The sequence below is a fragment of the Neodiprion fabricii genome, chromosome 6 (assembly GCF_021155785.1).
Source record: "Neodiprion fabricii isolate iyNeoFabr1 chromosome 6, iyNeoFabr1.1, whole genome shotgun sequence".
NCBI classification, from domain to species: domain Eukaryota; kingdom Metazoa; phylum Arthropoda; class Insecta; order Hymenoptera; family Diprionidae; genus Neodiprion; species Neodiprion fabricii.
This window is the reverse complement of record NC_060244.1, coordinates 15367497-15394751: the sequence shown is the minus strand read 5'-3', so window position 1 is coordinate 15394751 and position 27255 is coordinate 15367497. Positions and strand designations below refer to the sequence as shown.

General features: G+C 38.4%; 2 protein-coding genes across 2 annotated transcripts; both read left to right on the top strand.

The window, feature by feature from the left end:
* The first annotated feature begins 12463 nt into the window (after positions 1–12463).
* On the top strand, positions 12464–13804 carry LOC124185535. Its single transcript, XM_046576409.1, has one exon. The coding sequence runs from the start codon at positions 12464–12466 to the stop codon at positions 13802–13804; it is 1341 nt and encodes a 446-aa protein (XP_046432365.1).
* A 10072-nt stretch (positions 13805–23876) lies between these two features.
* Positions 23877–26122, top strand: LOC124185534. The gene is made up of 5 exons (XM_046576407.1): positions 23877–24035; positions 24145–24309; positions 24466–25174; positions 25274–25543; positions 26063–26122. Exons 1-5 carry the CDS (start codon positions 23899–23901, stop codon positions 26120–26122), a joined length of 1341 nt encoding a protein of 446 aa, XP_046432363.1. The 5' UTR covers positions 23877–23898.
* Positions 26123–27255: the final 1133 nt, after the last annotated feature.

Here is a 27255-nt window from a genome sequence, read left to right as displayed (position 1 = left end):
CAGATTGGTGTTAATCACAATCACAGTGACAAACTGTTACAAGTCTCGAAGGTTCTGAATGGCTTATATTGATTTTATTCTAGGATTTAGGTAGAGATCTGATCTGTTCTCTATGATGTCTGAAGTTCTTCTGATGATTCTATTTTCTCGAAAGGTTTGAATTAGAGGAAAAGTAGGAGGAGTTCAAAAGGAGTCGCGGTTTCTCGCGGGTCTCGGATGATTGGTCGAAGATGATGAAATAATTGAGGGTAGGATTTCTGATTCGTGCATGAGATCTCGGTGGTGGATTAGCGCGAGGTAATTGGTTTAGAGAAGCAAGCGGCGAATCGCTGATTGGTCTTGTTATCGTTAAAATAAGGGCGCTATCCTGGATTCTGGGAATAGGGGTTTCTTTATTTGTGAATTATCCGTGATTTCTCTTCCCATGTTTCCGGTGTTTAGTCTACTTGATTATCTTAATTACTGCAGGTGTTTATTACTTTGAGTTATTACGGTTGAGATCGTAAATCAAAGGTTTTATGTGAAAGCTAATGTTGAAAGGTATAATGGTTAAATGGGAAAAAATGTACATACCATGTATGTTATGAATATGACTGATAAAATAACGGTTAATCTAGCGTGTGAGAACTATCGATATAAGGATTTGGACGTTATGATGGTAGCTATGTATGTTAGTATTAATCTACGACTATCGGTAAGAGCACGTAAGGCTCTCTTATGATAACTGCACGCTGGTCAGGTAGGGCGCAGGGAGGGCGCCGCCGTGGATACCGGCTGGCACGTAACACCACCATGCGAGTGCGTGGGAAGAGCGGAGCACGACAGGCTGTTCCCGCACTACCGGACAACCATTGCCGAAGGGGTGACATGCGCCGTTGGGACACTGACCAGGCTACAAACGAGGGGCTGCGTCAGCTGTCTGGAGGGCCCGTGCGAGCTCCACGCCACTGGTGGAGGGGGCGAGACAAACGCCAGGACCCCCAGCAGAATGCTGTGCGAGACCGCCGCACGAGCATAGAAGACTGAGGGAGCGGACGGTGACAAGCAGGGAGTGACAGTGTGACAATGCAGACATGTGAAGAGGGGTGTACAGGACACTTAGTGCAAAGACACCCCTAAATAACGGAAATGTGACTAGTAATAGTGCAAGCGCGAGTACGGAAACAGACGAAAAAAACGTGTACACGGTGCAACCACGCCCCGCATCGCGCAGCGTACAAAGACACGAAGGACACGACGACGGAGGATGCTTAGGAGAACCACGGAGGCGGGACAGTCTGGCTGAGATGGCCAACGTCACGCCAACGGGTGGGGGGAAGGGCCAGAAGCGAGACGGCTGGACACAGGGACGAAGTGAAGTAATGCGAAAGCGGTTCCACTCCGTCCTGGGTGATAAGCGGCAGAGGGTTTTTAACCGGTAAGAATCCGGCACTATCCGACGACATCCTAGAACAAACGGATGTCTCTTGAAGATTTCCCCTTCGCCGCTGAAACAAAAAAGGGCCCACGCGTCTGCGCAGCTCGCGCTTCTCGAGATCTTCACGCTCTCGCGCTCAGTCGCTAATCCTTGCCACGGTGAATACTACTAATTAGTATGCCGTATTGTTCCAATTCCTAATTGACCTAGAGAAAATGGAAATAAATAAGACTGGTCACTGTGCAGCAAACGTGGTTGTTTTCTTACAAGGTAAGTGTTTTCAATTTATTATCACTGATTAACTGTAAATATTTAGAGTGGAACAACTACGGACCGTAACGAGTATGTTAATTGTATGGGGTATTCAGGAAATCTATCGCTCTAGTGTTTAAGCTATAAAATTATACCACGTGAAGAATGTCGATCAGAACAAAAAATTTCTTCGTGGAATAGTTTTTAATTGGATAAACCATTCTGCTCTAAACTATTTCCTAAAATTTTCTATTTTCCTAAAAATTGTGGTCAAGAACTTTTCGTATACATACATCAGGCTTATTTTATTCATTGCGGTCTACCTGGGGAATCACTCGCGATCGTGCCATTTATTTTCGTTGAAGCAATGCTTCTCTGTAACTGCGAGATTTTAGTGTTCATTGGTCCTACTATATGAAAAAAATTCACAATATCATACAGAGCAATTTAGACAAATTGCACACCCCGTAACCCTATGAAGCATAGTGGTAACCCACGTTACCACCTCGATTGTCTTGAATTTTCCTAATTTTTTTACTTCTTAACGTATTCAGATCCGGTTTTTTGCATTTTTTAGTTACTTTAGTCGGAAAAGAACATAAAAGTACAATCTAATCGGCATAATTGTTTATAATATAAGTTTTATAAATAAACAAACTAAAAAAAAATCACGTTTTTTTTGGACAAATTCATTCTTGAAGAATCTATCCAAGGGAATAACTTAAAATTTGGTAAGAGTGGGTTTTTGGGGTCACTGATTACGAATCCGATGTCAGATTTTTCAAATTCAATATTTAATTTTCAGTGTCCACCATCTTGAATTCTTGCGTTTTGCAGATTTGGTAGCGGATTCGTAATCAGTGACCCCAAAAACCTCCCGAGTGAGAATTTTTGCAATTTATGCTTTTTTGTGTGCCTGAGATCGACCGTTAAGGTAAGGCTTTTGCCTTTGAATTGTACTGTTACGAAGTTGCTCACAATTTCTATTCTTTCTCGTAATATTTATCGATTTTGCGTGAATCATGGTCCACGGTTAAAGTTGCTGTAAGCCGCCGTGTGGCTGCATGATTCCGGTCATTAATATTATATTTATTGTTTCTTGATTGCATCGTGTGATGCCATTTTGTGTGAATCATGGTCCACGACTTCCGTGTGACTGCATGATTTTAGTAATTCATTATTCTCGTATCTGAGCGACCTCGTAACTGCCAAATAATTATCTCTTGTATTTATGACTTTTCTGATTATTTGTAAATCTCTATTATCTTGCTTCTGTAGTCTCTATCGTATTAATAGCCCTATTGGCTTCATATTTTATTCCATACTCTCTTTGTAATAGTAGTGTGCTTTATATTTTATTTCCGTTATTGCTTATTATATTTTTATTTATTTTTGTGCCTATTGTATCGTATATCGAGTTCTATGGAGTACAAGCGAGCGTAGAATCACCCTTAGATATTACCGCATTTTTCTTTGCTACTATTGACCATTTTATATTATTTTTGCCTGTTATTTATTTCCCCGTATTTTGTTAAATTAAGTTCTGTAAACTATTCTTTTGTATTGCGGTGTATTTTAGTATCGTTCTCTATTTTGTAAATTCTCCGAAATTCTCTCACTCTCATAACTTTGTATTTTGGTATTCTCTCAAAAGTTATGTTTAGGAATTCACTAGTTAATTCCTCAATTATGTAATGATTATAAGTTATCGAATCTACCGTATGAATAACTCTACCGAAGGCTACCGAGTCGATCGTTTGCCAACTTAGTAAATTGTTACTAACTGTCAATCTCTCATCTTGGTTATGATTTATGGTAAATTTGTCGTACCTCTACCGAACTACCGTTTCGTTGTTTTCTACCGATCGCAGTAAAATTCTCTCGTTCTAATTAACAGAATAATAATTTTCGTAGTGTCATTTGCAACTTGGGTAAGATCACGTCGCCCAGTGACGTGTAGTTATAAGTCAACTCTTGCATTATATCGCATCTCTCGGCCTACGTCTATTTTTCTCTGTTAACTACCGTCTCTCGTGTTAAAGCTACCGTTTACTGCTATTCTACCGATATTTTTTTATGAACAACGACTATTTATTTTATTAACTACCGCTATCGATACCATTTCATTTGCCTGTCTCACCTATGTAACCTTTTCGACAATACATGATCGATTGACTTATTCATTTTCCTTTTAACTGGAGTCTATTCTTTATTTTTGTCATTTTCTTCAATTCTGGAATTACTGCTAGCTGCCTTGAACTCCGCCACTCTACCGGGATGTACGCGATCGTACCTGTGCCTAGCCAGCCATACAACGGGTTCTCTATTTATCCCTTTTGCACGGTCTTGTGTTAATTTTATTGATTTATATTATTCTTTGAGAATCGACGCTACGCGTCTGGCGCCCAACTTAATTATTTTGTTGTAGTTTAATATTGCGGTTAAGTAGAGAATCGCGCCAAAGTGTCAACGGTAAGTCCTCATCCGAAAGTAACAACATTTAGCGTTACAAATTAGCGCTCGACGAGGGGCAGAAAAGACTTAACGTTACAAATTTATGCTTCTTTACGGACGCTCGGCCACCGGGGAGTAAACTGAGAAAAATTTCCAGTCACCGTTAACTTCAATATTCGACAACATTCGGATACCCGAAAAATATTTTAATTGTATATTCTTCACGTTACCTTTAATATCAAACATAATTTATAGGTACTTCCACCGAAAGACACCCGAAAAATGCGTAGAAGCTTCGCGTCTGTTCGGCGTCCCCCGATGCTATTGTTTATTTTTTTTTCTTGTAAGCTGAATCTATTCAGCGAAGCTTACTACAGAATGTTGTGAAACGCAATGTTACGAAACCCTCAAACGACCCCTTTTTCCGCGGTGTTCTATTCTAGGAAGTGTTTCGCTTGCTTTCCCGAGTGAAAACTAAAATTTACTCCCGAATTGATGAGCTTCTCGTCAGTGCGTTGATTTAAATGTGTGTCTCGCGACCCTCAAAATCGAACTCTCGCATGGACACACACTCGCGTGCAATGTTTACTTGCCGTCTCTGCGTCAAATCTCGCCGCTTGCCCGTATCGCGACTCAAAACAAATCAGCTGTATCTCATGTATTGTCTACTGTCTCAAAATCATGTATGTGTATCATCAATGTGTAATCTCGTCTGTAAATTGTCAGTCAGCGTTCTCTTCTCTTGCGATACAGATCGCATCGTATCTGCATCTTCCTCAAATAAAGTAATCTCTAATTAGTAATCAATTATCATAATCATTCCGCTTCCTCGCTATAGTCAATCAACACTAATTCGCAGATCCGACGTCGATGATCCATATATTTTTTGACTTCTCTCTAAACATTTTTTGGTCCTTCGAGCCGGATCAGTCGTGAATCGAATCGGATCATTTGCAAATCGAGTCGAATCTTTCGAATCGTTGCGACTTTTGGGAAAACGAATTAGCTAATGAGTGAAACGGAACAATCGCGTGTGCATCAAGTTGTGAAAGTCCACGTTATCAAAGTGAACAATTTCGTTATCGGTGAAAACTATTAACAAAAATCATTCGCGTCCGTTAAATTCAAACGTGCGGTGTAGGGTGGTCCTTATTTAGGGGTCGGACGCATTTTTAATCAGACGCCCCCCAAATCGGCTCCAAATAATTAAAAAAAATATCCTCTTTTTTCAGATTTTTATCTAGCCTCTAAACCCTCCTCCCCGGGGGGTGAATTTCCCCATTTGAAATACACGTGTTTCGGCCATATTCTCAGGATATATTTTATTCTAAGAGTAATAATTTCTTAAAAAATCTGTAACTGCGAGATTTTAGTGTTCATTGGTCCTACTATATGAAAAAAATTTACAATATCATACAGAGCAATTTAGACAAATTGCACACCCCGTAACCCTATGAAGCATAGTGGTAACCCACGTTACCACCTCGATTGTCTTGAATTTTCCTAATTTTTTTACTTCTTAACGTATTCAGATCCGGTTTTTTGCATTTTTTAGTTACTTTAGTCGGAAAAGAACATAAAAGTACAATCTAGTCGGCATAATTGTTTATAATATAAGTTTTATAAATAAACAAACTAAAAAAAAATTACGTTTTTTTTGGACAAATTCATTCTTGAAGAATCTATCCAAGGGAATAACTTAAAATTTGGTAAGAGTGGGTTTTTGGGGTCACTGATTACGAATCCGATGTCAGATTTTTCAAATTCAATATTTAATTTTCAGTGTCCACCATCTTGAATTCTTGCGTTTTGCAGATTTGGTAGCGGATTCGTAATCAGTGACCCCAAAAACCTCCCGAGTGAGAATTTTTACGATTATATGAACATTTGAAAACTGTATGTTTCAAAGGTTTAATCTGACTTTTTTTTCAATTCAACAAAATGTGGTATCTGTATGTGAAAATAATGAATGTTTCGTAATTTTTCTCCTCCTCAGGTCACACAGGATTGTAAGGTAGGACATTCCATACCAATTTTCAGTAATTGAACCTTGCTAATTTTTGTATGCTTCTATTTTTCTACAACATCGTAATACGAACCTAAAATATTCACTTTTTATAGAAATAAAAGGTATTTGGGATCATCTAAAGTTAATATAAGTCGAGATTCTTACCCTATAGGGCATAACATGAGCCTTCTCTGAACGGTTTTTCGTATTTTTGCAGATAAAATGGCAAGAGTTGGAGAAATAAAACGCGATATAGTTGAAAAGTTTAGTGAATTTTGGTAGAAACATATTTATTGAAGATATGAAAAACAGGTCTTATAAAAAAATGGATAGAACTGGATTACATAGGTTTCATAACCGTTTCTTTTTTTTCATCTGCGAACATCCTTTGATGTTCACTTACGAGCTGCATAATGAATTGTTTTTGTTCTTCATCTCTAGTGAGAATTTCGTTGTACTCTGTGAACAACCGAACGCCTCTTTCTGCGACATCGTTCACAACTTTTAAGTTCTTCACAATATTTAAACTATTCTGATATGCTGCATTTTCGTACCAAAGAGCTGGATCAGTCTCCAAAAACTTCTCATCAATTTCAAACCTTGCGAAAAAGTTTCTTGTTTGAGGCGTAACAAAGTGATCGATTTCTTTGTCGCAATAAGCTTCAATATTAGCATGATTGATCTGGATTCGTTTCGAGAAAACTTCGTCGATCTCATCGTACGGGTTCAAAGCAGCAACCATCTTGCATTTGATATCCAACGATACGTTCACATCGAAAAACGACATCGCAACTGTTTCAGGACTCAAATACCATAAATGGGTTCTGAATTTCTGAAGCGTGACATTTGAAACTTGTTTATCAATAGATTTATATTCGTAGAGATGTTTTAAAAATTGCAAGTCGTGATTCGGTGCTGCCGCTGCAAGTGGTACGATGAACCATGTTTGATATACAACATTTCAATGAAAATGCATGTGTCCCGAACGGCTACCTTTTCTTTTCCACTCATTCCATATTGACTGCGGAACAGGAATATTTTTAAGCGATAAACTGCTTTCGACATCCACCTCGCATGATGGAAGGCTCCAGGATAGCGAAATGTAACTTTATCCGATGGGACTTCACCAAGAAAAATCAGAGTTAATTCCAAAAGCTGCTTGTAATCATCTCGTTGTTGAATTTCCGCCAATGATTTGTATACGAATGAACTTATTATCTTGATATGCTCGGGTGTAAGTACTCTTTTTACTTGTGGATCTTCCAATCCACTCTCGAATCTTGTTTTATCAATTTTATCGCCAGCTTCTCGAAAATTCTTGAAGAGTGGAACGGTGGTCCTGTTGTTATGTGCAATTTTTTCTCGAATACACTGCGCAATATCAATTCGAATATATGATGTCTGCAGGGCAGATACAGAATATTCGTTTGCAACAAACGTTCCAAATGAATCACAGAACCATTTTTATACCCTAAATTGGACGCTGTTGTGTCGCAGCACAGAGCTTTGACTGATTCTAGAAGACCCCAATCTTCAAGAACGTCATCAATTCCTTTCGCTTGAGTGATACCTTTGCTGTTTTCTAACGCAGGAACACCTCAGCTTCATAACCTCACCATTCGTCACCACAACAGGAAGTCTGTCAACCATTTCATGTTTGACCAAATCGCGTAAAATCTTCTCATCCCAATGTACAACGAGAGCATTGAACTGAACATTTTCGAAAACATTCTTGATGTTGGAAGCTCTAGCCTCTCTGACTTTTCGTCGATACGTACGAATCGATGATCGGTTGATAGCTAAAGACTCTAAATCGGCGTGTAAGCCCTCTGCTATAGCAGCGACTAAGTAAACAGCATCTCTGTCGCTCATTTTGCATCTATCGAGAGCCGCAACGATTTTATTGGTAAAAATGTTTACAGTGCCTCGCGATTTCTTTGGTGCTGATGGTCCAGCCTCATCTTCACGATCGTATTCCAGAGAAATACTTCAATAAGTACCAATACTTTTTTGACTGAGACTCTGGGAGGGGTCTTAGTCACTCAAAGCTAATTCGGCTAAATCATCTACAACAAACCATCAAAGTTATTATATAATTAACAATAATGTATAAATAATAAATAATAAATGGTCATTTCAAATTCAAACCCATCACTTAGTCGATAGAAATCAGTATTCTTTAAGTTAAATATCTAATCTCTACAAAGTTTAACTAAAAATCACAAGAATCTGAAATTATCTGCAAAGCGTCTTTATCTTGTCACCAGCTACACAATGTTTGTGTGAATTTCAAAGATATGTCAATAATCTAATGATGGATATCTTACGTAAAATATTTTAATCAATTTGGCTCCTTTCTTGTCTCTGAGTCATTATTTGATTCTGTCGTTCTTCTTCTTGTTCCATTCTTTCGAATATGCCCTCGATGTGGTTGATGTAGCCGATCCGATTCTCTCGTCTTTGGTTTTCTAGGAACTCCCTTCTTATATCATCAACTGTTTCAAGAATATCACCGTGAGCAATATCAAATAATTTCTTAATGTCATCACAGAACGCTTGTTCCCTTTCGCAGTTCGATGGTTTTCCTACCTCTTTTTGCAACATAGCCCATTTCTGGTGCAAGGCCACTACCTTTTCTACGCACCGACACTCTTGTTGAGTGGGTAAGCGAGCTTATTCCCAGAAAATTTTCACTTCGTTCACGACTAATTTTGCACTCTTTCGAACACTCAGTTTTACTTCTCTGATGTGGAAAAACAAAACTCTAAGTACTTGCTGCTTCGATGGTAATTTCTTTCCGTAAATCTGCGTATCTAGATTACCGATTAGATAAATGTTTTGTCGCAAATTCGATCGCACAGACATGATCGCGACGAATGAATTGAATCGAACTGAAAAAGAAACATCGAGCACTCGTAAAGCACGATATCGAAATCACAGCCACTATCTAAATCAGAGTTGCAAAAATCTCAATGTAAAAAGTAATGCCATATTTATTACTTTTTCTAATGATAATGACGGATTCATTCATTACGCATTACATAATTATTGAGTAATATAGAAAAATACATTTCACATTAAAAAAAAAATAAAAATGAGTATTGAGGGACCATACATTACCCATTACAAATTTAATGTGTGCACATTAAACCTATAAAAATAAGTTGAAGCGTAATATTATGAGCTTCTCATACTTTTCAATTGATCGAAATGATTATTATTTGTTCAACAATTATGAAATTTACATATTATGATAATTAATTGTGAATTCCATTGAATTCAGGATCATTTAATTAAAATGGAGCCGCTTACACAAGATCAAAAAATATAAACTCATACATTTTTCTCTTTTGGATGATGTTTTTACAGCGTATAAATTCAAGATAAAAAAAAAAAAAGAATAGTTTTTAATTTTAGAAATAAAGGATCAAATAGTTCATTTTGATAATCAAAACGAAATATTGGAAAATGTCAATTTTTCAATTAAAATAATTATCTGGAAATATAATTTGAAACCTTTGAGTATTTTTAAGAATATGAATAAAAATATTGAAAATTGTTAGACCTATGGCGGAACAATTTATTAAAGAGTTTCGCTTGACGGCATTTTTTATACTAAAAGTTTCGAAAACTTCCTTTTTGACTATTGTCATAAATTTATTATAAATGCACTGTGAAAAAAAATGAAACAAAGAAAAAATATCAATTTACCAATTTTTCATAGTTTATAATAAGGTGGATCCCACTTTTGGAAAAGAGTTATGGAACGGTGTAATAAAATCAAAGTGTGAAAACGCAGAAATTTCATGTGATGGCGAGCATGTGTCATGTAGAAATTGTCAAGAGCTCGATAGATATTTCTAATAAATTGGTACGTTTTGACAGATATTCTGTCTGTATTGAGTTCGGTTAGAAATTTGATCCAACTGTACAAAAAAAGTTTTACTTCCGGAAGAATTCGCGATGAAATTGATATTTTGACACAAATATGAATTTCATCTGGAATTCAGCATAAATTCATCTGGAATTTCACCGACCAAAATACTTATCAGAGAGATACTTTCCTTTGATTCAGGACAAATTTATAACAATTTTTTTAAGTATTGCTATTTTATCAATAAAAGTCAATTATCAAATAAGTATTCTTAGAAAATTACTGCTTTTAAATTCATTTTAAATTCATCATGAATTTCAGATGAATTTGAAACGAGCTAAATAAGCAACCGATTTTTTTTATATAATCTAAAAGATTCTTTAAAATTTATATATGAAATAAGAATTTGCTTTCAATTTGCTCTAAATTTATTACATTTTTTTATAATATCTCTATTATGAAACTTAAAGTTAATTGTCAAAGTTCATTTAGGAAATAAATACATTACTCGTTAATAGATGAAATTGTTATGGACAAGTTCAAAATACTCATTATAAAATAAAATGAGTAATGTAAGGTAAAACACATTACTCATTAAAAAAAATGTGTTGGAAAATTTGAACATTTCTCATTGAAAATAAAGTATTAAGTAACGGAAATTAAATTCATTACTCATTACTACGGTAATGAGTCATGAAAATGTAATGCATTATAAAAAGTAATGCATTTTTTGCAACTCTGATCTAAATGAATAATCCCAATTCATGGTTTGTGAGTTTTCAATGGTTGAATGAGAAAATTTACTGATTCGAGAAAGATGAAACGAGTGCACTACGATTCACCACGTGTGTCGCGAGTCGCGTGAGAATTTCGCCGACCACGTGGTCGTGAATCGAGATTCACTGATTGTCAATGAGTTACGTCCGAGAGTTCACAGTTGAGTGCAACGCACGATTGAGCGATAAGATATCCGACTTGACAAAAAGTTTTGGTTCGAGTGAATTCGAGAAGAGTTACTACAATTTTATGCTTGAGCGTTCTTGCGCACGTTGTACAGCGTGTTAACTAGCGAACAGTAAAGGATGGCGCAATGAAGGCCAGGGCCGTTTCGCGGAAGTTGGGTCCTCATTCTTGAATTCACCGTCATTGGTTGATCAGGGCCGCGAGCAACAAATCTGTGCCCCACCCCGCGAGTATGACTCGGCAGGTGCTGCCACAGTCAGTTGAGCGCGAATTTCAAACAAGGATAGATTGAAAAAGATGGATGAAATGTAGACGCGCTTACGGAGGGATGGAAAAATCATGATTGGAGGATGAATTCTCGGAAGAAAATGGTGATTGGTTGGCGAAGACGACGAGCACGCTCGATGAAAAAAAGGAGCATAAAAAAAATTTTCATGCTCCCACAACTGAAAATTTGTATGCAATATCCTACCTTACAATCCTGTGTGACCTAAGGAGGAGAAAAATTACGAAACATTCATTATTTTCACATATAGATACCATATTTTGATGAATTGAAAAAAAAGTCAGAATCAACCTTTGAAATATACAGTTTTCAAATGGTCATATAATCATAAAAATTCTCACTCGGGGGGTTTTTGGGGTCACTGATTACGAATCCGCTATCAAATCTGCAAAACGCAAAAATTCAAGATGGTGGACACTGAAATTTAAATATTGAATTTGAAAAATCTGACATCGGATACGTAATCAGTGACCCCAAAAACCCACTCTCACCAAATTTCAAGTCATTCCCTTGGATAGATTCTTCAAGAATGAATTTGTCCAAGAAAACGTGATTTTTTTTTAGTTTGTTTATTTATAAAACTTATATTATCAACAATTTTGCCGATTAGATTGTATTTTTATGTTCTTTTCTGACTAAAGTAACTGAAAAATGCAAAAAACCGGATCTGAATACGTTAAGAAGTGAAAAAATTAGAAAAATTTAAGAAAATCGAGGTGGTAACGTGGGTGACCACTATGCTTCATAGGGTTAAAGGGTGTACAATTTGTCTAAATTGCGCTGTATGATATTGTGAATTTTTTTTCATATAGTAGGACCAATGAACACTAAAATCTCGCAGTGACAGATTTTTTAAGAAATTATTACTCTTAGAATAAAATATATCCTGAGAATATGGCCGAAACACGTGTATTTCAAATGGGGAAATTCACCCCCCGGGGAGCAGAGGCTAGAGGCTAGATAAAAATCTGAAAAAAAGGATATTTTTTTTAATTATTTGGAGCTGATTTGGGGGGCGTCTGAAAAAAATGCGTCCGACCCCTAAATAAGGACCACCCTAACTGGCGATTTCCTCTGTAGTGACCGTGACTAAGATCTGAGCGGTCTCTCGAAGTGTGAATCGCGTCGCACTACCATCAGTGTGTTTGTGTCTCTTTCGTGAAAACTCAGTTCGTCGCGTGAGTTTATTAAATGCTTTCGTACATCAACATGTCGATCGAAGAACATATCGAACGTCAAAACGACTACATTTGGCGCATCTCTCGTGCCGTCGACAACCTGCGCAAGTTCGGCGAGACAAAAATCACTTACGAGCAGGTGAAGTCGCGGCTTAATGCTTCAAATTCAAGTTGGAATAAGTTCCAAGACAATCACGAAAAGATCAGCGAGATCAAGTCCGCAGCAAAAGGTGATCAAGTCGACGCGAGCAAAAAGCTTTCGTACTTCGCGAAAGATTATTACGGACTGTGCGAAGAGCATTTCTTGAGTGGCGAAGGAGTAATGCTTGATCTTCACGAATCACTAAAGCCTGCGCCCACAGCAACCGCGCAAGCCGCTGCAGCTCCTCAAGACGCACCTGCAGGAGGATCGTTGAAACGGTTACCACGTATCGACCTGCCCACTTTCGCGGGCAGCTACTCAGAATGGAAGCCGTTTCACGACCTCTTCTCGTCAATGGTTCGCGAAAATTCGCAACTCTCGGAAGTGGAAAAACTGCACTACCTCAAAACCAGTGTGACTGGTGAACCGTCAAAACTCATTAGAAACATCGCTCTTACCGCTGAAAACTTCCCTCGAGCCTGGGAAGCTCTCGTCTCACGATACGTAAATAAACGACTTCTGACTGATTCTCATCTCGCAACACTTTTCGCAATTCCTCGTGTCACAAGAAAATCATCATCGGAACTGAAGAGCTTGTACAGCAACACTTGTGAAGCTCTTGGCGCGCTCGAACTTCTCGATAGGCCCGAGAAATTAGGGGACCACATCATCGTGCACATGACGATTTGCAAGCTCGACTCAGCATCTCTCAAAGAGTGGGAAAAAAGTGCTAGCGAGAAACTCGAGCCCCCCTCGTTTGCGGAGCTCAAGGCGTTTCTCATCGGTCGCATTCACACCATCGAAGCCGTGAAGCAAGCTCAAGCTCACAATCAAATCGCGACGTCGAAACCGCACTCATCGCAAGGAAGGTCAAATCCTCAGACAATAAGTTCACATACGGCGCAATCAAAGGGACAGTCGTGTGCTTGTTGCAAAGGTAACCACTACATCGCGTTTTGTTCGACCTTTCGCGACAAATCTCTCGATCAAAGAAGGGAAGTGGTTTCTGCAAAAAAGCTTTGCTTCAATTGTCTCGGTCCAGATCAGCAGAAGGACTGTCGATCTAACAAAACGTGTCGCATGTGCAACGGTCGACATCATTCCTTGCTGCATCGAAACTCTTCCTCAATCTCGACAGCTGCCAACAGCGGCACATCTCAAGGACAGGCTGTCGTAGCGCAACCTGCAGTGCAGAACGTACGAATCTCGAATAGCGCCAGCCTACAATGATTGAGCGCTATCCAATTCTTCTCGCCACAGTGCAATTGGTCGCCTCGAATCCGGAGACTGGAGAAAGAATCATCGCTCGCGCTCTACTCGATTAGGGATCCGAAAGTTCATTCGTCACGGAGTCGCTAGCGCAACAATTGCGAATACGTCGGCATAAAGCAACGATACTGTGATGGAGCTGGAACATTTCTAATGAAATATAACAATTTTATATCCTCTCGTAGGAACATGCCGGGAATCATTTAGATGAGTACAAAATTTATTATGCAGCGTGGCCCGCCTTATGCGCTTGGCTTTCTTATCGGCAGCAGTGCTCAAATTACGCGATTATGCACTTCATATGCACTGTCGCCGAGCCCGGCGAGAGGCCGTGTGAGCAGTCTCAATACTGCTTCCAGGCGTAACGCACGTCTAATTAAATATAATATAACGTTAACGCTTCCTCTTACCATTTGTTGTTATCAATTATCATTCAATTCTCTGTTTGAATAAACATGAATACATATATAATCGTTGCGCAATATTTGCATGACAAATTTGGCGACCCTGCCAGGACCCGGTTCAAACCAACGAACGCGGCGCGCGTATCAAACGGCCGGATCATAGTGACGAACTTTGGAAGTGAGTGCATAAGCCCAATAAATTCACGCATGAACCTTCGGCTACGCGTTTATAAGTAATTATTACGAATTGTACCTAGCAAGGGATAGAGTGAAAGGCCGCCTTACGTAGACAATCAAGGACTGCGTGTAGACCGCTTGATTCTACACTGGACAATTCCCATAGTGAACTTGTGTATTTATCGGAAAGGACCCAATAAACATTGCTGGTAAATAAATCGTAAGAAATTCGTCGAAAAGTAACGTTGTATATAGTTGAATAATCGTTCAGCACATACGTTTTTTCTCGTGAAAAATGTCCGCCCTGATATAGGTTTTTTCGACTGCGCTCATCAACGTTTTCTGTTAGTGATTATGATCCGGATATTCCACGGTTGAAGTAAACGTCGAAATTACGGTTTTCAGAAACGTAATGAAACAAGTATGAAAGAACGCAATTTAAATGTCAACGTAGACGTTTAATATATACCTGTTACAGCCACCATTTTTCGTGGTTCAAACACGTTTAATAAGCGTGTTCATTGGAAAATTTTTTTTATAATAATACACGTACTTAATGTGTGTTGATTTAACGTAAAAACGATATCCGTAAACAATTATTATACGTTTAACTGAATACACTTAATCGAATATCACGCGGTTCCGATAAACGTGTAACAACCAACTTGAGAATATGTTTTCGGTATAATTTTTCATGTACATACTATATTAATACACAAGCTGTTAAAAGCTTCTTGTATGGTCAATATGGACTTATCTCAGGGGTTAGATGATACAGCAACGCTCACATTCTTAGCTATTTCAGTAATGGTAACTTGCACCAATTAAATGATATTAATTATTTTACATCCACACCTATGTATTCTTATGAGAAATACAGGACAACTAAATGAGATAAAGCACACACCTTTGCGAAACATGATATATATTTATTATAAGGTACTTTCATCCAAGGCAACAATGACAATAGTTACATTGCACACGTATCGAAATATCCGCTTTAACAATGTATCCGAAACATAACAGTAGTTTTTTATATACCAGTTTGTCTGTATCGTTGATGCGGACATTTTATTATGCCAACGATGTAACTGTGTGATTGTTGACTGGGATGTATAAATAAACATACAGTCTTTTACATATACGCATACCTCAATTGTACAGATGTACTCACAAGAGTATAGAAGTATAGCAAATAGTAAAATTGAGTAAACATGAACAAACAAAAACTTATATCCGATACAAGAGGTTTGATAACAAATAAAACATGAAACAAAATAATCATACAATGATTATACCCTAACGAGGAAAATTGTTAACTTTCATCTCGGGACTAGGTAAAAAATCACAATCCTGACAAAGTAAAATAATAAAAAGTATTGGCACATTATTTCAAAAAAGAACACAGACGCTATAGAAAGCGTTGTCTAGGTACGCAGTACGCATAAGTTTTAATTATTATTCGACCGCAGCTGGAGCATTCACTTCCTCGATATCACTGCTAATCCGTCAAATACCTGAAAATACATAGTATTTAACACCTGTATTCTAGGTAGAATAATTTTTATGTGCCATTTCAACGTTCTCTCAACGTGTCTTGACAGGTCTATTATATATCATTTCAACCACTGTGTGTTTATTGGGAAAAGGTGCAGCCACTAAATGATCGTTCATTCGTACATGATACGTATGTGTTAGCGATCTATTTCACTGGATAACCTTATAAAAGAAAAACGATGCCTTCACAAGTAAGAGTGAAGCTAACAATAAATATCTGCGGCTTCTATTTGCAATCAGTATATATTCCATACCATACACATGCTTCTTATAGCATTATCTACAAGCAATTCTATTGTGCCTACATCCTTTCGGCGACGTTCAAAAGCAAGTACGACGCAATCACAAAGTATTTCTTTTTATTCTTCTTTTTATTGTCAGGTTATTTACGCCTGTATTGTCATTTTCGTCTGTATTAAATCATCGTGATAAATTTTTCCAAATAGGAAATACATTTGTACTTACCAGCTTATGAAGGCTCACATAAACACGGACGTGCACTGACCTCGGAAGTTGGTCAAATTAGACTGATTCACTGATCGCGTGAGCTGAGAGCCTTCGCGAACGGTGGTGGGGGGGGGGCATTCTGGCGCGTCGTCCTCGGCTCTCAGCGTGCAGGAACCGTACGAGTTACAACACGCTGACCTAGCGAGCCAATCAGAGGCAGAAGAAGAGGCGCGAGTATTTCACGCTAGGACATTCTCGATTCTTCGCGACCGCTTGTCGTTTGACACATGCGCTCATTATACGTATATGTAACATCCATGGTACACGAGCTTCATCTACGGCCACTCGCTTTACTAGCATGGGTTATTCCAATATATACATTATGGTATAGGAAAGCGTATGTTTTACAATTAATAAAGACGCCGCGAAGGGATGCACTTATATGCTCAACTACGTAATTTCTTGGCGACCTTTGTAAAAAAATCTGTTCATCGATTTTTCAACTTTTTTTCCTATGTTGGGGAATTAACAATAACACAAGGAAAAGAATTTGAAAAAATGGAGGTAACATATTGTTCTACTTTACAATATTACGTAGAATAAAATTATCACTTCTAGTGTTATGTCACCTGAATTTTTTCATATTTTTGATGATACTTACTAGTTTATCGAATGAAAACAAAGATTGGAAATCGAATGACCAGGTGTTTACAAAATTTAAGGTAATCAGAAAAACGTGCTGAGGAGGATAACAAAACGTTGAATTTTAGTCACTGCTAACACGAGAAAAACTTGAATATAATGATTATAGTTCCAAATTCAAACATCGCAATATGTAAGTAAATGATGTAAAAGTTGATTCCTGCCCTTACTATGTTGAAAAGGGTAGTATTCTTGGATATGAAGGTCAGAAAGGTAGGAAACAAATCTTGTTTACGTTTCAGCCCGAGTAGGTATATAATTCTGTGTATCGATATGACAAGTCTATGTACGACGTAATTTTCACGTATTACATGTGATCAGTAGATCAAAAGTGTATTGACTTAATTATTAAACAATTAATGAGAACATATTGGCAAGGTATGGTAACTATACGAAACGTTAAACTTGTGTTACTGGTGAAGGAATAAAATATGTATATTAGCTGTTCATGAGACTAGAAATATAATGGATTTTACCACACGTTTATACTACGGATCTCGCTTACCACAATAAAACGTTAATGATGGAACGCAGAAATTTCGTATTTTAATACCTACAAATATACCGATTTTTAACGAATTTAAATTGACAATTGAGCTAGTAAACAAAACGTTGATTATTAGTCTAGAAACCGTTGTTTAAATGTTGTAGAAAAGCAGTGAATGAAACGTTAAACTTGTGTTACCGGTGAAGGAATAAAACATTAACTGTTCATAAGACTAGAAATATAAACGGTTTTACCACACGTTTATACTACGAATCTCGCTTACCACAACAAAACGTTGACGATGAAACGTAGAAAATTTGTATTTTAATATCTATAAATATACCGGTTTTTAACGAATTTAAATTAGCAATTGAACTAGTAAACAAAACGTTGATTATTAGTCTAGAAACCGTTGTTTAAATGCACGTGTAATGAAAATCGTATAATATTTGTGGAGAGACAACGATTAATATTTTACTGAAAAATTACCGTATATCGAACACGGTAATATTTTCTACCTATACCATAATTATACGACCTTAACGTTTCTTCAACCACATTTTAACCGGCTCATGTTTACTGGGGAAGCAAGTATAAAATTCTGCACTCCTTAGATACAATAAACTTCGCGTTTAAACCATCTAAGCGAAGTGAAGTGAGAATAAGGACACTCAGACTCGAACCGCTCTTATATTCTTGCGCCCGGTGCCTGTCAGAGACTCCAAGACATCGAAGCCTCGTACCGACGGCTACCACGATCTTCGAGTGTGATGCTTCACACCTCAATTTGGCTACTCCTAGCGTAAGAACAAGCATTTTGTTACTTACTCGAGTCACCATAAACGTATCGAAGGACAAATCGTGATCGAAACTAAGAATTTGATGGTCAAACTTGAATCATTCAAATAAATAAAGTCAAAGCTTGACTCAAGGTGAATTTAAAAATAAATTCACAATGGACGTGAACGAAAACAATGACCGGAGAACGGCAGTACCTCCCACTATTGTTGAGACTGCAGAAGATGGACAATCCGTCACTTCTGAATCCCGGTTTGAAGAGAGATTTTGGGATTTGACGAACCAAATGACTCAGCTTGTGAGTAGGCTACAAGAAGCCACCGAACGTAATGATTTAACTGCAATGGGCAGATACCGTCTTGGTCTAGAGCAATTAAACGGAGAGAGGTGAACTGCGCGTCAACTTGCTCGCCGCGAAGATTTGTCTATAGAAGAGGTTACCCGTTTTATTCAATTGAGAAATCAAGAACGCCGTGAACACGACTTCATTTGTCGCAATAATGTAGAAATAAATCAAAACTCTGAAACAGTTCCGCGTCCCGAAGACACGCTTGAAAGCGTCACCCACCAAATGTTTCAGGAAATGCAACAACCGAATAATCAATTAACCGAAGAAAACCGTCAAGAGGAAGCTCTTACAAATAGTAATACCAATCGAGAAGCAATCAATAACTATTATCGCTTAACAACTAGCGATGATCCGAATGTTTCTAATATTTTGAGACCGCCCGGAAACCATACCGGAGCGATACCGCGAATTCAACTAGATACCGCGCGTCTCGTTGAATCAGAGGTGAAAGGTCCTACTCAGATAGCTCCCTCAACCGTAACAAACCCACCACGTTACTCGGCATTATACGGGCTCGCTCAAAACCGATTGCTGCCACCGACACCGCGCATCAATGAGGTGGGCTCCCCAGCCAATTCAGACTCGGACCATCAAGGTATAAATGCGATGCCAATACCGATCCTTCACCAAAATCGCTCATTAGAAAACTACCGATTCTCCACCGCGCGAGCCAACGTAAACCATGATATCTTGTCGGATACGGATTCGACACTGCAACGCGTTCTCGAGGAAAGCCGACGTTTATCACGGATGCCGAACGTACGCCTTACACCAAGGCCTAGTCCACAGTGGCCTATTGGTCCGACGGATTACGAAATCCCACGAGGTACTGGTAGCAATACCCGTAACAACGTCCCGCGTCGTCGTCTAGAACAGCAAGAAGAGGATGAACTTCGAAGAGCCTTGGAAATGTCTGCTACTTTACCACATCGTCGTCCGGACACTGTGACGTTCAGTATGTCCCAGTTGCTGAGTGATCCCGAAGCTTTACGCTAACAGCAAGAGATAATGAGAAACATTGAGGAACTCGCGCGAAGAAACCAAACAAGAATTCAACTACCGCCAACTGCGCCACCCCGAGACGTGCTTCCCCCTCGGAATCCAAGAGACCCAGGCCCGTATGCACGAACGGAAGCTTACTTGAATGATGTCGGCCTACGCCCCGATGCTGCCGGAAGATACCCCGGAGAACCAAATCGCCCAGCGGACGAGCCCTACGCGATCCAAGATTTCCTACCCGCGTTTCAAGCCATCAAGATGATTGATTGCAGACTGGAAGGAAAAGCAGGCGAAGACGTACACGCTTGGATCATGCAAGTAAAAGCCGCCGATATGGTAGTTATGCCAACCCGACGTTTCCCGTTTTTGAGCATGGTAATCAGCTTGAAGACAGGAGGAGCTCTTCAGAAGACCATCAACCAGAGGAGACCTCGTACAATCCCAACTTTACTCGAAGTCATAAGATCAGCCGTCATTGTCGAGAAAAGTGCCACCACATTGGAAATGGAGCTTGGCAGAACAGGCTAAAAGGGCGACACTGTGGACGCCTTCAATCTCAAATTCAATCAGATCTACCAAGATCTCGTAGCTGCCTTCTCGAATCAACAACTACGAGCGAACATCGATCCTAATCTTCAAGACCTCGAAAATAGAGTGTGCCAGTACTATCTGTACGGACTCAATCCGAGGATATTCCATCAAGTCAAAAACCGCCAGTACTCTAAGTTACTAGAAGCCCAGAAGGCGGCGAAAGAAGCCGAAGGCGAGAAATTGAATTTCCGAATGCATTAACAACAGCTGATGAACAGTAACGACACAGCCTCGAAACCCACGTTTTGAAACAAGTCCCAAATTTACGGGCCAGGCAGCGCATCAGATACGCGAAGATTCCAGGTACAACAAAGAACCTCGACGAACTCGCCAAGGTCAACTCCTCGACCACCAGCGTCTGTCCACCACCACGATGAAGCGGAACAAGATCCAGAGATGTGAATGCCACACCTGTAACACACATCGGACCGCTCATGAACAACAAGCAGTATGTCATAATTGCGGAACCAGAGGACACTACAACCGGAACTGCTACGCTACGCGCCGACCACAGAACGACCAACGCCGTAATACTAACGGCAATAAGCGAGACGTAAATTTTCAAAACGCCAGCCTCAAAGACAAACCGCCCAACGACCAAGTCAATTGCACGTCAGAGGAATTCCAGTCAGAGGAAAAGGAATAGAGGGACAGGAGGACGAACTAGAGGACGAGTGCCAACAGGAGCCCGTGTATGTTTAGTTTCACAGGGGTTACTACAGTGTGCTGTAATAAAATGAGGAGAAACAAAGCAAGGAGTAGCCCTTATGGTCGATACAGGTGCATCAATAAACCTCATAAAACGGAAGGTCATTTATCCATCGGATAAACAAATTTGTCCAATTATCAAACGCAAAATTTCCATTAGGACTGGCAAAGCGCTAAATTCCGCGAACGAAATTGCTGTACTAACTCATATGGGGCTAAAGGACGAATTCGTCATTATACCAGACGATTATCTGCCTGACGAAGAAGATGGAATCATGGGAAACCCGGTTATGAGGAGGCGAGATTTCCAGTTGAATGCCTCGACGCTCACCCTGAAGAATAAGATACACCACCTTAGTAGCGACCGAAAGATTCGATTTAAACCAAATTCGGTGAACAAAATTGCCATCGATACCGACGAAAAGAATCTCGATCTCATGTTACGCATGGTCTATAAAGACGAAATGCCTATGGAAAATATCCCGGTGCAGATTGTACACACGAACAATCATGGTACGGCTTATGGAATCATCACCACCGCTGAAGACGAAGATATCGAGCTCGGACTGGAGAACGTCCAAGTCCACCGAGTAAAGAGTATGTCAACCCCGGGTGTATGGCAACAACCACGTGATGAAAGAGAGCAGGCACTCCAACATACTGTCGACTTGAAACACCTACCGGAGGAGCACCAGAAAGAAATTTGGAGTATTCTTCAGGATTTCAGCAATATCTTTGCCTTACAGGAGGAAGACATGGTCAATGGAACTTCAATGACTGAACATCGCATCGAGTTGTCGGATCCTCAACGCATTGTAAATGTGAAAAGTTTCCGTGCTCCACAGCTGCACCAGCAGGTTGTAAAAGAGGGAGTAGAGAAAATGTTGAAACAAGGAATAATAACGGAATCCGAGTCGCTATACAACTCGCCAGTTTGGGTTGTACCCAAAAAACCGGGCCCCGACGGAAAGCCCAAGTATAGAATTGTGATCGATTACAGGAAGATTAATGAACTTACCGTTCAGGATTCTTATCCGATACCAATAATCGAGGATTTACTCGATCACATGGGAAGGGCCAAGTTCTTTACTACTGTCGACATGGCCGCAGGTTTCCACCAGATCAACATGGCTGCTGACTCCAAGAAATATACTGCCTTCTCAACCCCCGACGGGCATTTCGAATACCAACGAATGCCTTTCGGATTACAGAACGCTCCTGCGACCTTTCAACGCATGATGAACGATGCGCTGAGAAGATTGATTCAGAAGATCTGTTGCGTCTACATTGATGACGTAATAATTTTTGGTGAAACGGAGGAAGAACACCATCGAAATTTAAGAACCGTATTTCAGCGTTTAAAACAATGTAACCTGAAACTCCAGCCAGAGAAGTGCGCCTTCATGAAAACTGAAGTGAGATACCTCGGATATGTCATCACTGACGAAGGGAGCAAACCAGATCCGGAAAAGACCAGAGCGATACAACAATTACACGTTCCAGTCAACGTTAAGACGATTCGATCCTTCCTTGGTTTGACGGGGTATTACCGAAAGTTCATACAAAACTATTCAATGTTAGCGAAACCATTAACAAGGTTAACAAGAAAGGACACCCCATGGGATTGGTCAGCAGCCTGCCAAGAAGCCTTCGAAACCCTGAAAGACAAGTTGGTCACACCACCGATACTTGTAAGATCAGACCCAGCTAAACAATACGTCGTAACCACCGACGCGTCAAACGATGGAATTGGAGCGGTACTATCTCAAGACGGCCACCCCATATATTTCTTATCTCGAACCCTGAATGATGCGGAAAGGAATTACAGCACGACAGAGAAGGAGATGCTTGCTGTTGTATGGGCCGTCAGGAGACTAAGAGTATATTTGCTCAATACACCAGATAAACCCTTCATCATCCGCACCGATCATCGTGCACTCGTATGGCTAAAAAATTGCGTAGACCCCAGTCAACGCCTGCTGCGTTGGAGACTAAGATTGGAGGAATACTCATTCCTGATAGAACATGTTTCGGGAAAAAGTAACGTAGTAGCGGATGAGTTATCTAGAGTCTTTCGCACAAAGGAAGAGATCTTCGGCAAACTCACCAAATTGGAAAAGGGACTATACGAAATCACACCCATTGATAGGAATCCCAAGTGGGTCCACCATATTGCCGCACGCCACATTGACATCGAGAGATTGTCACTCACAACAGGCAGAACAAAATCTCACATCAAACTCGTTCCCAACCGAAATCGAAAAGGGGAGGACGGCAAATGGGTGAAGATTACCCTAGAAGAAAAGGATGCCTCTGACAACACCCTGATTATACTAAAGAATCAGACTGATAGACGTGGGAAACTCAGAAACTACATTCATCCAAAAAGGTACGAAAAGATATACTTCTGGATTGACCCTAAGAAAACCATCAAAGAAAAAACCAATTCGATCATCGAAGATCTCAAGAGGATACGTCAGGACTCAGGTGCAGACATATCATTTGGCTTGACAGGAAAGGATGTGCCTAACAAACAGCAACAGAAAGAAATCATGGCCAGCGCTCACAACGACATCAATGGACACTTCGGCCTAGCAAAAACAATTGACCGAGTAAAAGAAACGGCCGTATGGTCACGTATGGAAAATGATATCAATTCCTCTATCCAGGCATGCCCCACGTGTCAGATGTATTCGCTGGGTGCGTAAGGCATAGTGGGGGACACAGAACTGATGTCAGCGCTCGCTGCGGACAATATAGAACTATGGGTGGCTCTTTTTTACTTAAGGCTATTAAAATAACACGTGTGTCAACTAAATTAAATAAAGTAAATAAAATGGGTCATCAAAGTTGTTGTGTAGTCGATTGCAAAAATACAAGTCGAAATAGCAATTGTAAATTTTATAAGTTTCCGGTTGCCAATTGGAAATTAAATCAGCGAAAAAAATGGATCGCTGCTGTTAAAAGGCAAAAGTAAGTATTACTATAACCTATAACCATATATTATAGAATAATATCATGTACATGTGTATATCATATAAGAAATCTGAGTATGTAATAGTTTAATTTTTTTTTTGTAAAGTATTGATGGATCGTTATGGTCTCCAAAACCTATGGATGTTATATGCAGTGAACACTTCATTAGCGGTGAAAAATCAGATATTGAATCAAGTCCCAACTTCGCTCCAACTATTTTTCCATCAGCTTATAGACGACGTAAAGTCAACGAATCTGCCGTTTTGAATAGGTACGTAAAAGAATTTAGTTTCGATTAATATATTTAGATTAATCGAAATAATCGACTAAAAAATTAAGTCGCATTAATCGGTATAGTTAAAAATTTAGCAATACCTATTATAGTTAATTTAATTTTTATTTCTGTTATCGTAATTAATTCATCTAGACACAAACGCTTCATGGAGAGAAGAATAATGAAAAAGTCATTATCGTCAACGGCTGAGATACATCCGGTGATGAATTTTGTAGAACCGCCTGAAATAGCTGAAGGTGATCAAAATAATACATTCATGAATCAAACGGTGGAGCAGGCATGTGAAGCGAATATATATTTTACCTCCAATGTTTCATCAAAAACATTCATTTGTAATCGGTATATCACTAATAACAAATGTGATGCTGAGACACAAACAGAGATTCTGGAAGCGTCGACGTCAAAAATAATTACAAATAATAAAAAATATGTTAACAAGGAGTGCGGTACACCACATAGAACGTTTGCTGATCATGAAACTCAAGTAACCAATATGTTTGAAGGATTTTCATCAGTTAAAAAAAACGAGCAACTCATAGATCTTGCTGGTGTAACATTTAATAATTTTAATTTTTTATTAGACAGAACAAAACCTCCTAAAAAATCGACGATTGGTTACAAAGATAGACTGTTCATATTTTTAATGAAATTAAAAACAGGACTCACTTTTTCGGCTCTTGGCGTATTATTTAACGTGCATAGAACAACGATTTCAAGAATTTTTTTCGACATTTTGGAGCAATTAGCTAGTACGACAGCTAATTTAGTATTTTGGCCGGATATTGATGTTGTTCAAGCAACGATGCCTGAGTGTTTTCATCATGATTACAGTGATACTCGAGTAATCATCGATTGTACTGAATTCAATATTGAAATTCCTGCTAATGTTGATCATCGGGTTTATTGTTATTCGCATTATAAAAAAAATTTTACTGCGAAGGTTCTCATAGGTATCACTCCAGGAGGATTTATTTCCTTGAAATCAAAAGTAGCTGGTGGTCGTAAATCTGACTCTCAAATGACAATTGAATCAGGTTTATTAGATCTTCTAGAAGATGGTGACGTCGTTTTGGCTGACAAAGGTTTTCCAGAAATTAAAACATTTATCGATGCAAGTGGAAAAAAATTAAAAATGGTTATGCCACCTTTTTTAGAGAAAAAATCTGAATTTACAACACAACAAACTCAAGAAACGTACAGCATAGCAAAAGTACGAATTCATATTGAACGCATAATGCAACGATTAAGACTTTATCAAGTATTAAATAAATTTCCTGAAAATCTATTTCATTGTGTAGATGACATCATACATGTATGCTGTGTTTTGGTAAATTTACAACCACCAATAATTTCCAAAAAAAAAAATGAAGAATGTAATTAATGGTTCAAAATAATTGATATTTTTTTATGAACTGGTTAATTTATTAAATTTTTTGGATCATGTACTAACATTACAACTGAATTATATATTAAATACATATTCTTAGGCATAAAATATACATTAATAAATCATATTTCAACTTTTGGCAACACGTAATAAAGCTTTTTTTATGTAATATTAAAATAATGTAATGTAATGATATAATAAACTTTTAATAATACAAAATAAAACATCTGATTTATTTTAATATAATTATTCTGATGGATTAATTTTTTTTTTCTGTAAAAATTCGCACTGGTGAGGTTTCCTCACTGTTATTGTTATTGTCAACGTAAATTTCATTTTCAGCACAACTATCAGTATTTGATGTATCAATGTTTTCATCATTCTCTGTGCTTGGTTCTTTAGTCATTGCCGCACAAAGAGCTGGTAAATAATCTCGAAAATAAAATATTTCACTTTGTGAAATAACTTTCTTTAAAAAATCTTCATCACGAAGCACTTCAACTAAACAACAACCACCTGGTATTGGTGAATATATAAAAAGATCACAAATATTTATCCCACTCACATACAATTGTATTTGAATTTGAGTGTAGTAACTATCAGACTTCTTCAGTTCCCAGGCACCATCAATGAGTTCTAAATCCCAGTAAACATGAGCCGGTTAAAATGTGGTTGAAGAAACGTTAAGGTCGTATAATTATGGTATAGGTAGAAAATATTACCGTGTTCGATATACGGTAATTTTTCAGTAAAATATTAATCGTTGTCTCTCCACAAATATTATACGATTTTCATTACACGTACATTTAAACAACGGTTTCTAGACTAATAATCAACGTTTTGTTTACTAGTTCAATTGCTAATTTAAATTCGTTAAAAACCGGTATATTTATAGATATTAAAATACAAATTTTCTACGTTTCATCGTCAACGTTTTGTTGTGATAAGCGAGATTCGTAGTATAAACGTGTGGTAAAACCGTTTATATTTCTAGTCTTATGAACAGTTAATATACATGTTTTATTCCTTCACCGGTAACACAAGTTTAACGTTTCATTCACTGCTTTTCTACAACATTTAAACAACGGTTTCTAGACTAATAATCAACGTTTTGTTTACTAGCTCAATTGTCAATTTAAATTCGTTAAAAATCGGTATATTTGTAGGTATTAAAATACAAAATTTCTGCGTTCCATCATCAACGTTTTATTGTGGTAAGCGAGATCCGTAGTATAAACGTGTGGTAAAACCGTTTATATTTCTAGTCTTATGAACAGTTAATATACATGTTTTATTCCTTCACCGGTAACACAAGTTTAACGTTTCATTCACTGCTTTTCTACAACATTTAAACAACGGTGTCTAGACTAATAATCAACGTTTTGTTTACTAGCTCAATTGTCAATTTAAATTCGTTAAAAATCGGTATATTTGTAGGTATTAAAATACAAAATTTCTGCGTTCCATCATCAACGTTTTATTGTGGTAAGCGAGATCCGTAGTATAAACGTGTGGTAAAATCCATTATATTTCTA

What these genes read in the sequence shown, in the direction of transcription:
- LOC124185535 (XM_046576409.1), top strand. Translation starts at nt 12,464, where the DNA reads ATGTCGATCGAAGAACATATCGAACGTCAAAACGACTACATTTGGCGC.
- LOC124185534 (XM_046576407.1), top strand. Translation starts at nt 23,899, where the DNA reads ATGGGTCATCAAAGTTGTTGTGTAGTCGATTGCAAAAATACAAGTCGA. An exon ending in GAATCTGCCGTTTTGAATAG is followed by an intron (nt 24,310 to 24,465) that starts GTACGTAAAAGA and finishes TAATTCATCTAG; the next exon opens with ACACAAACGCTTCATGGAGA. An exon ending in ATGATTACAGTGATACTCGA is followed by an intron (nt 25,175 to 25,273) that starts GTAATCATCGAT and finishes TTTACTGCGAAG; the next exon opens with GTTCTCATAGGTATCACTCC.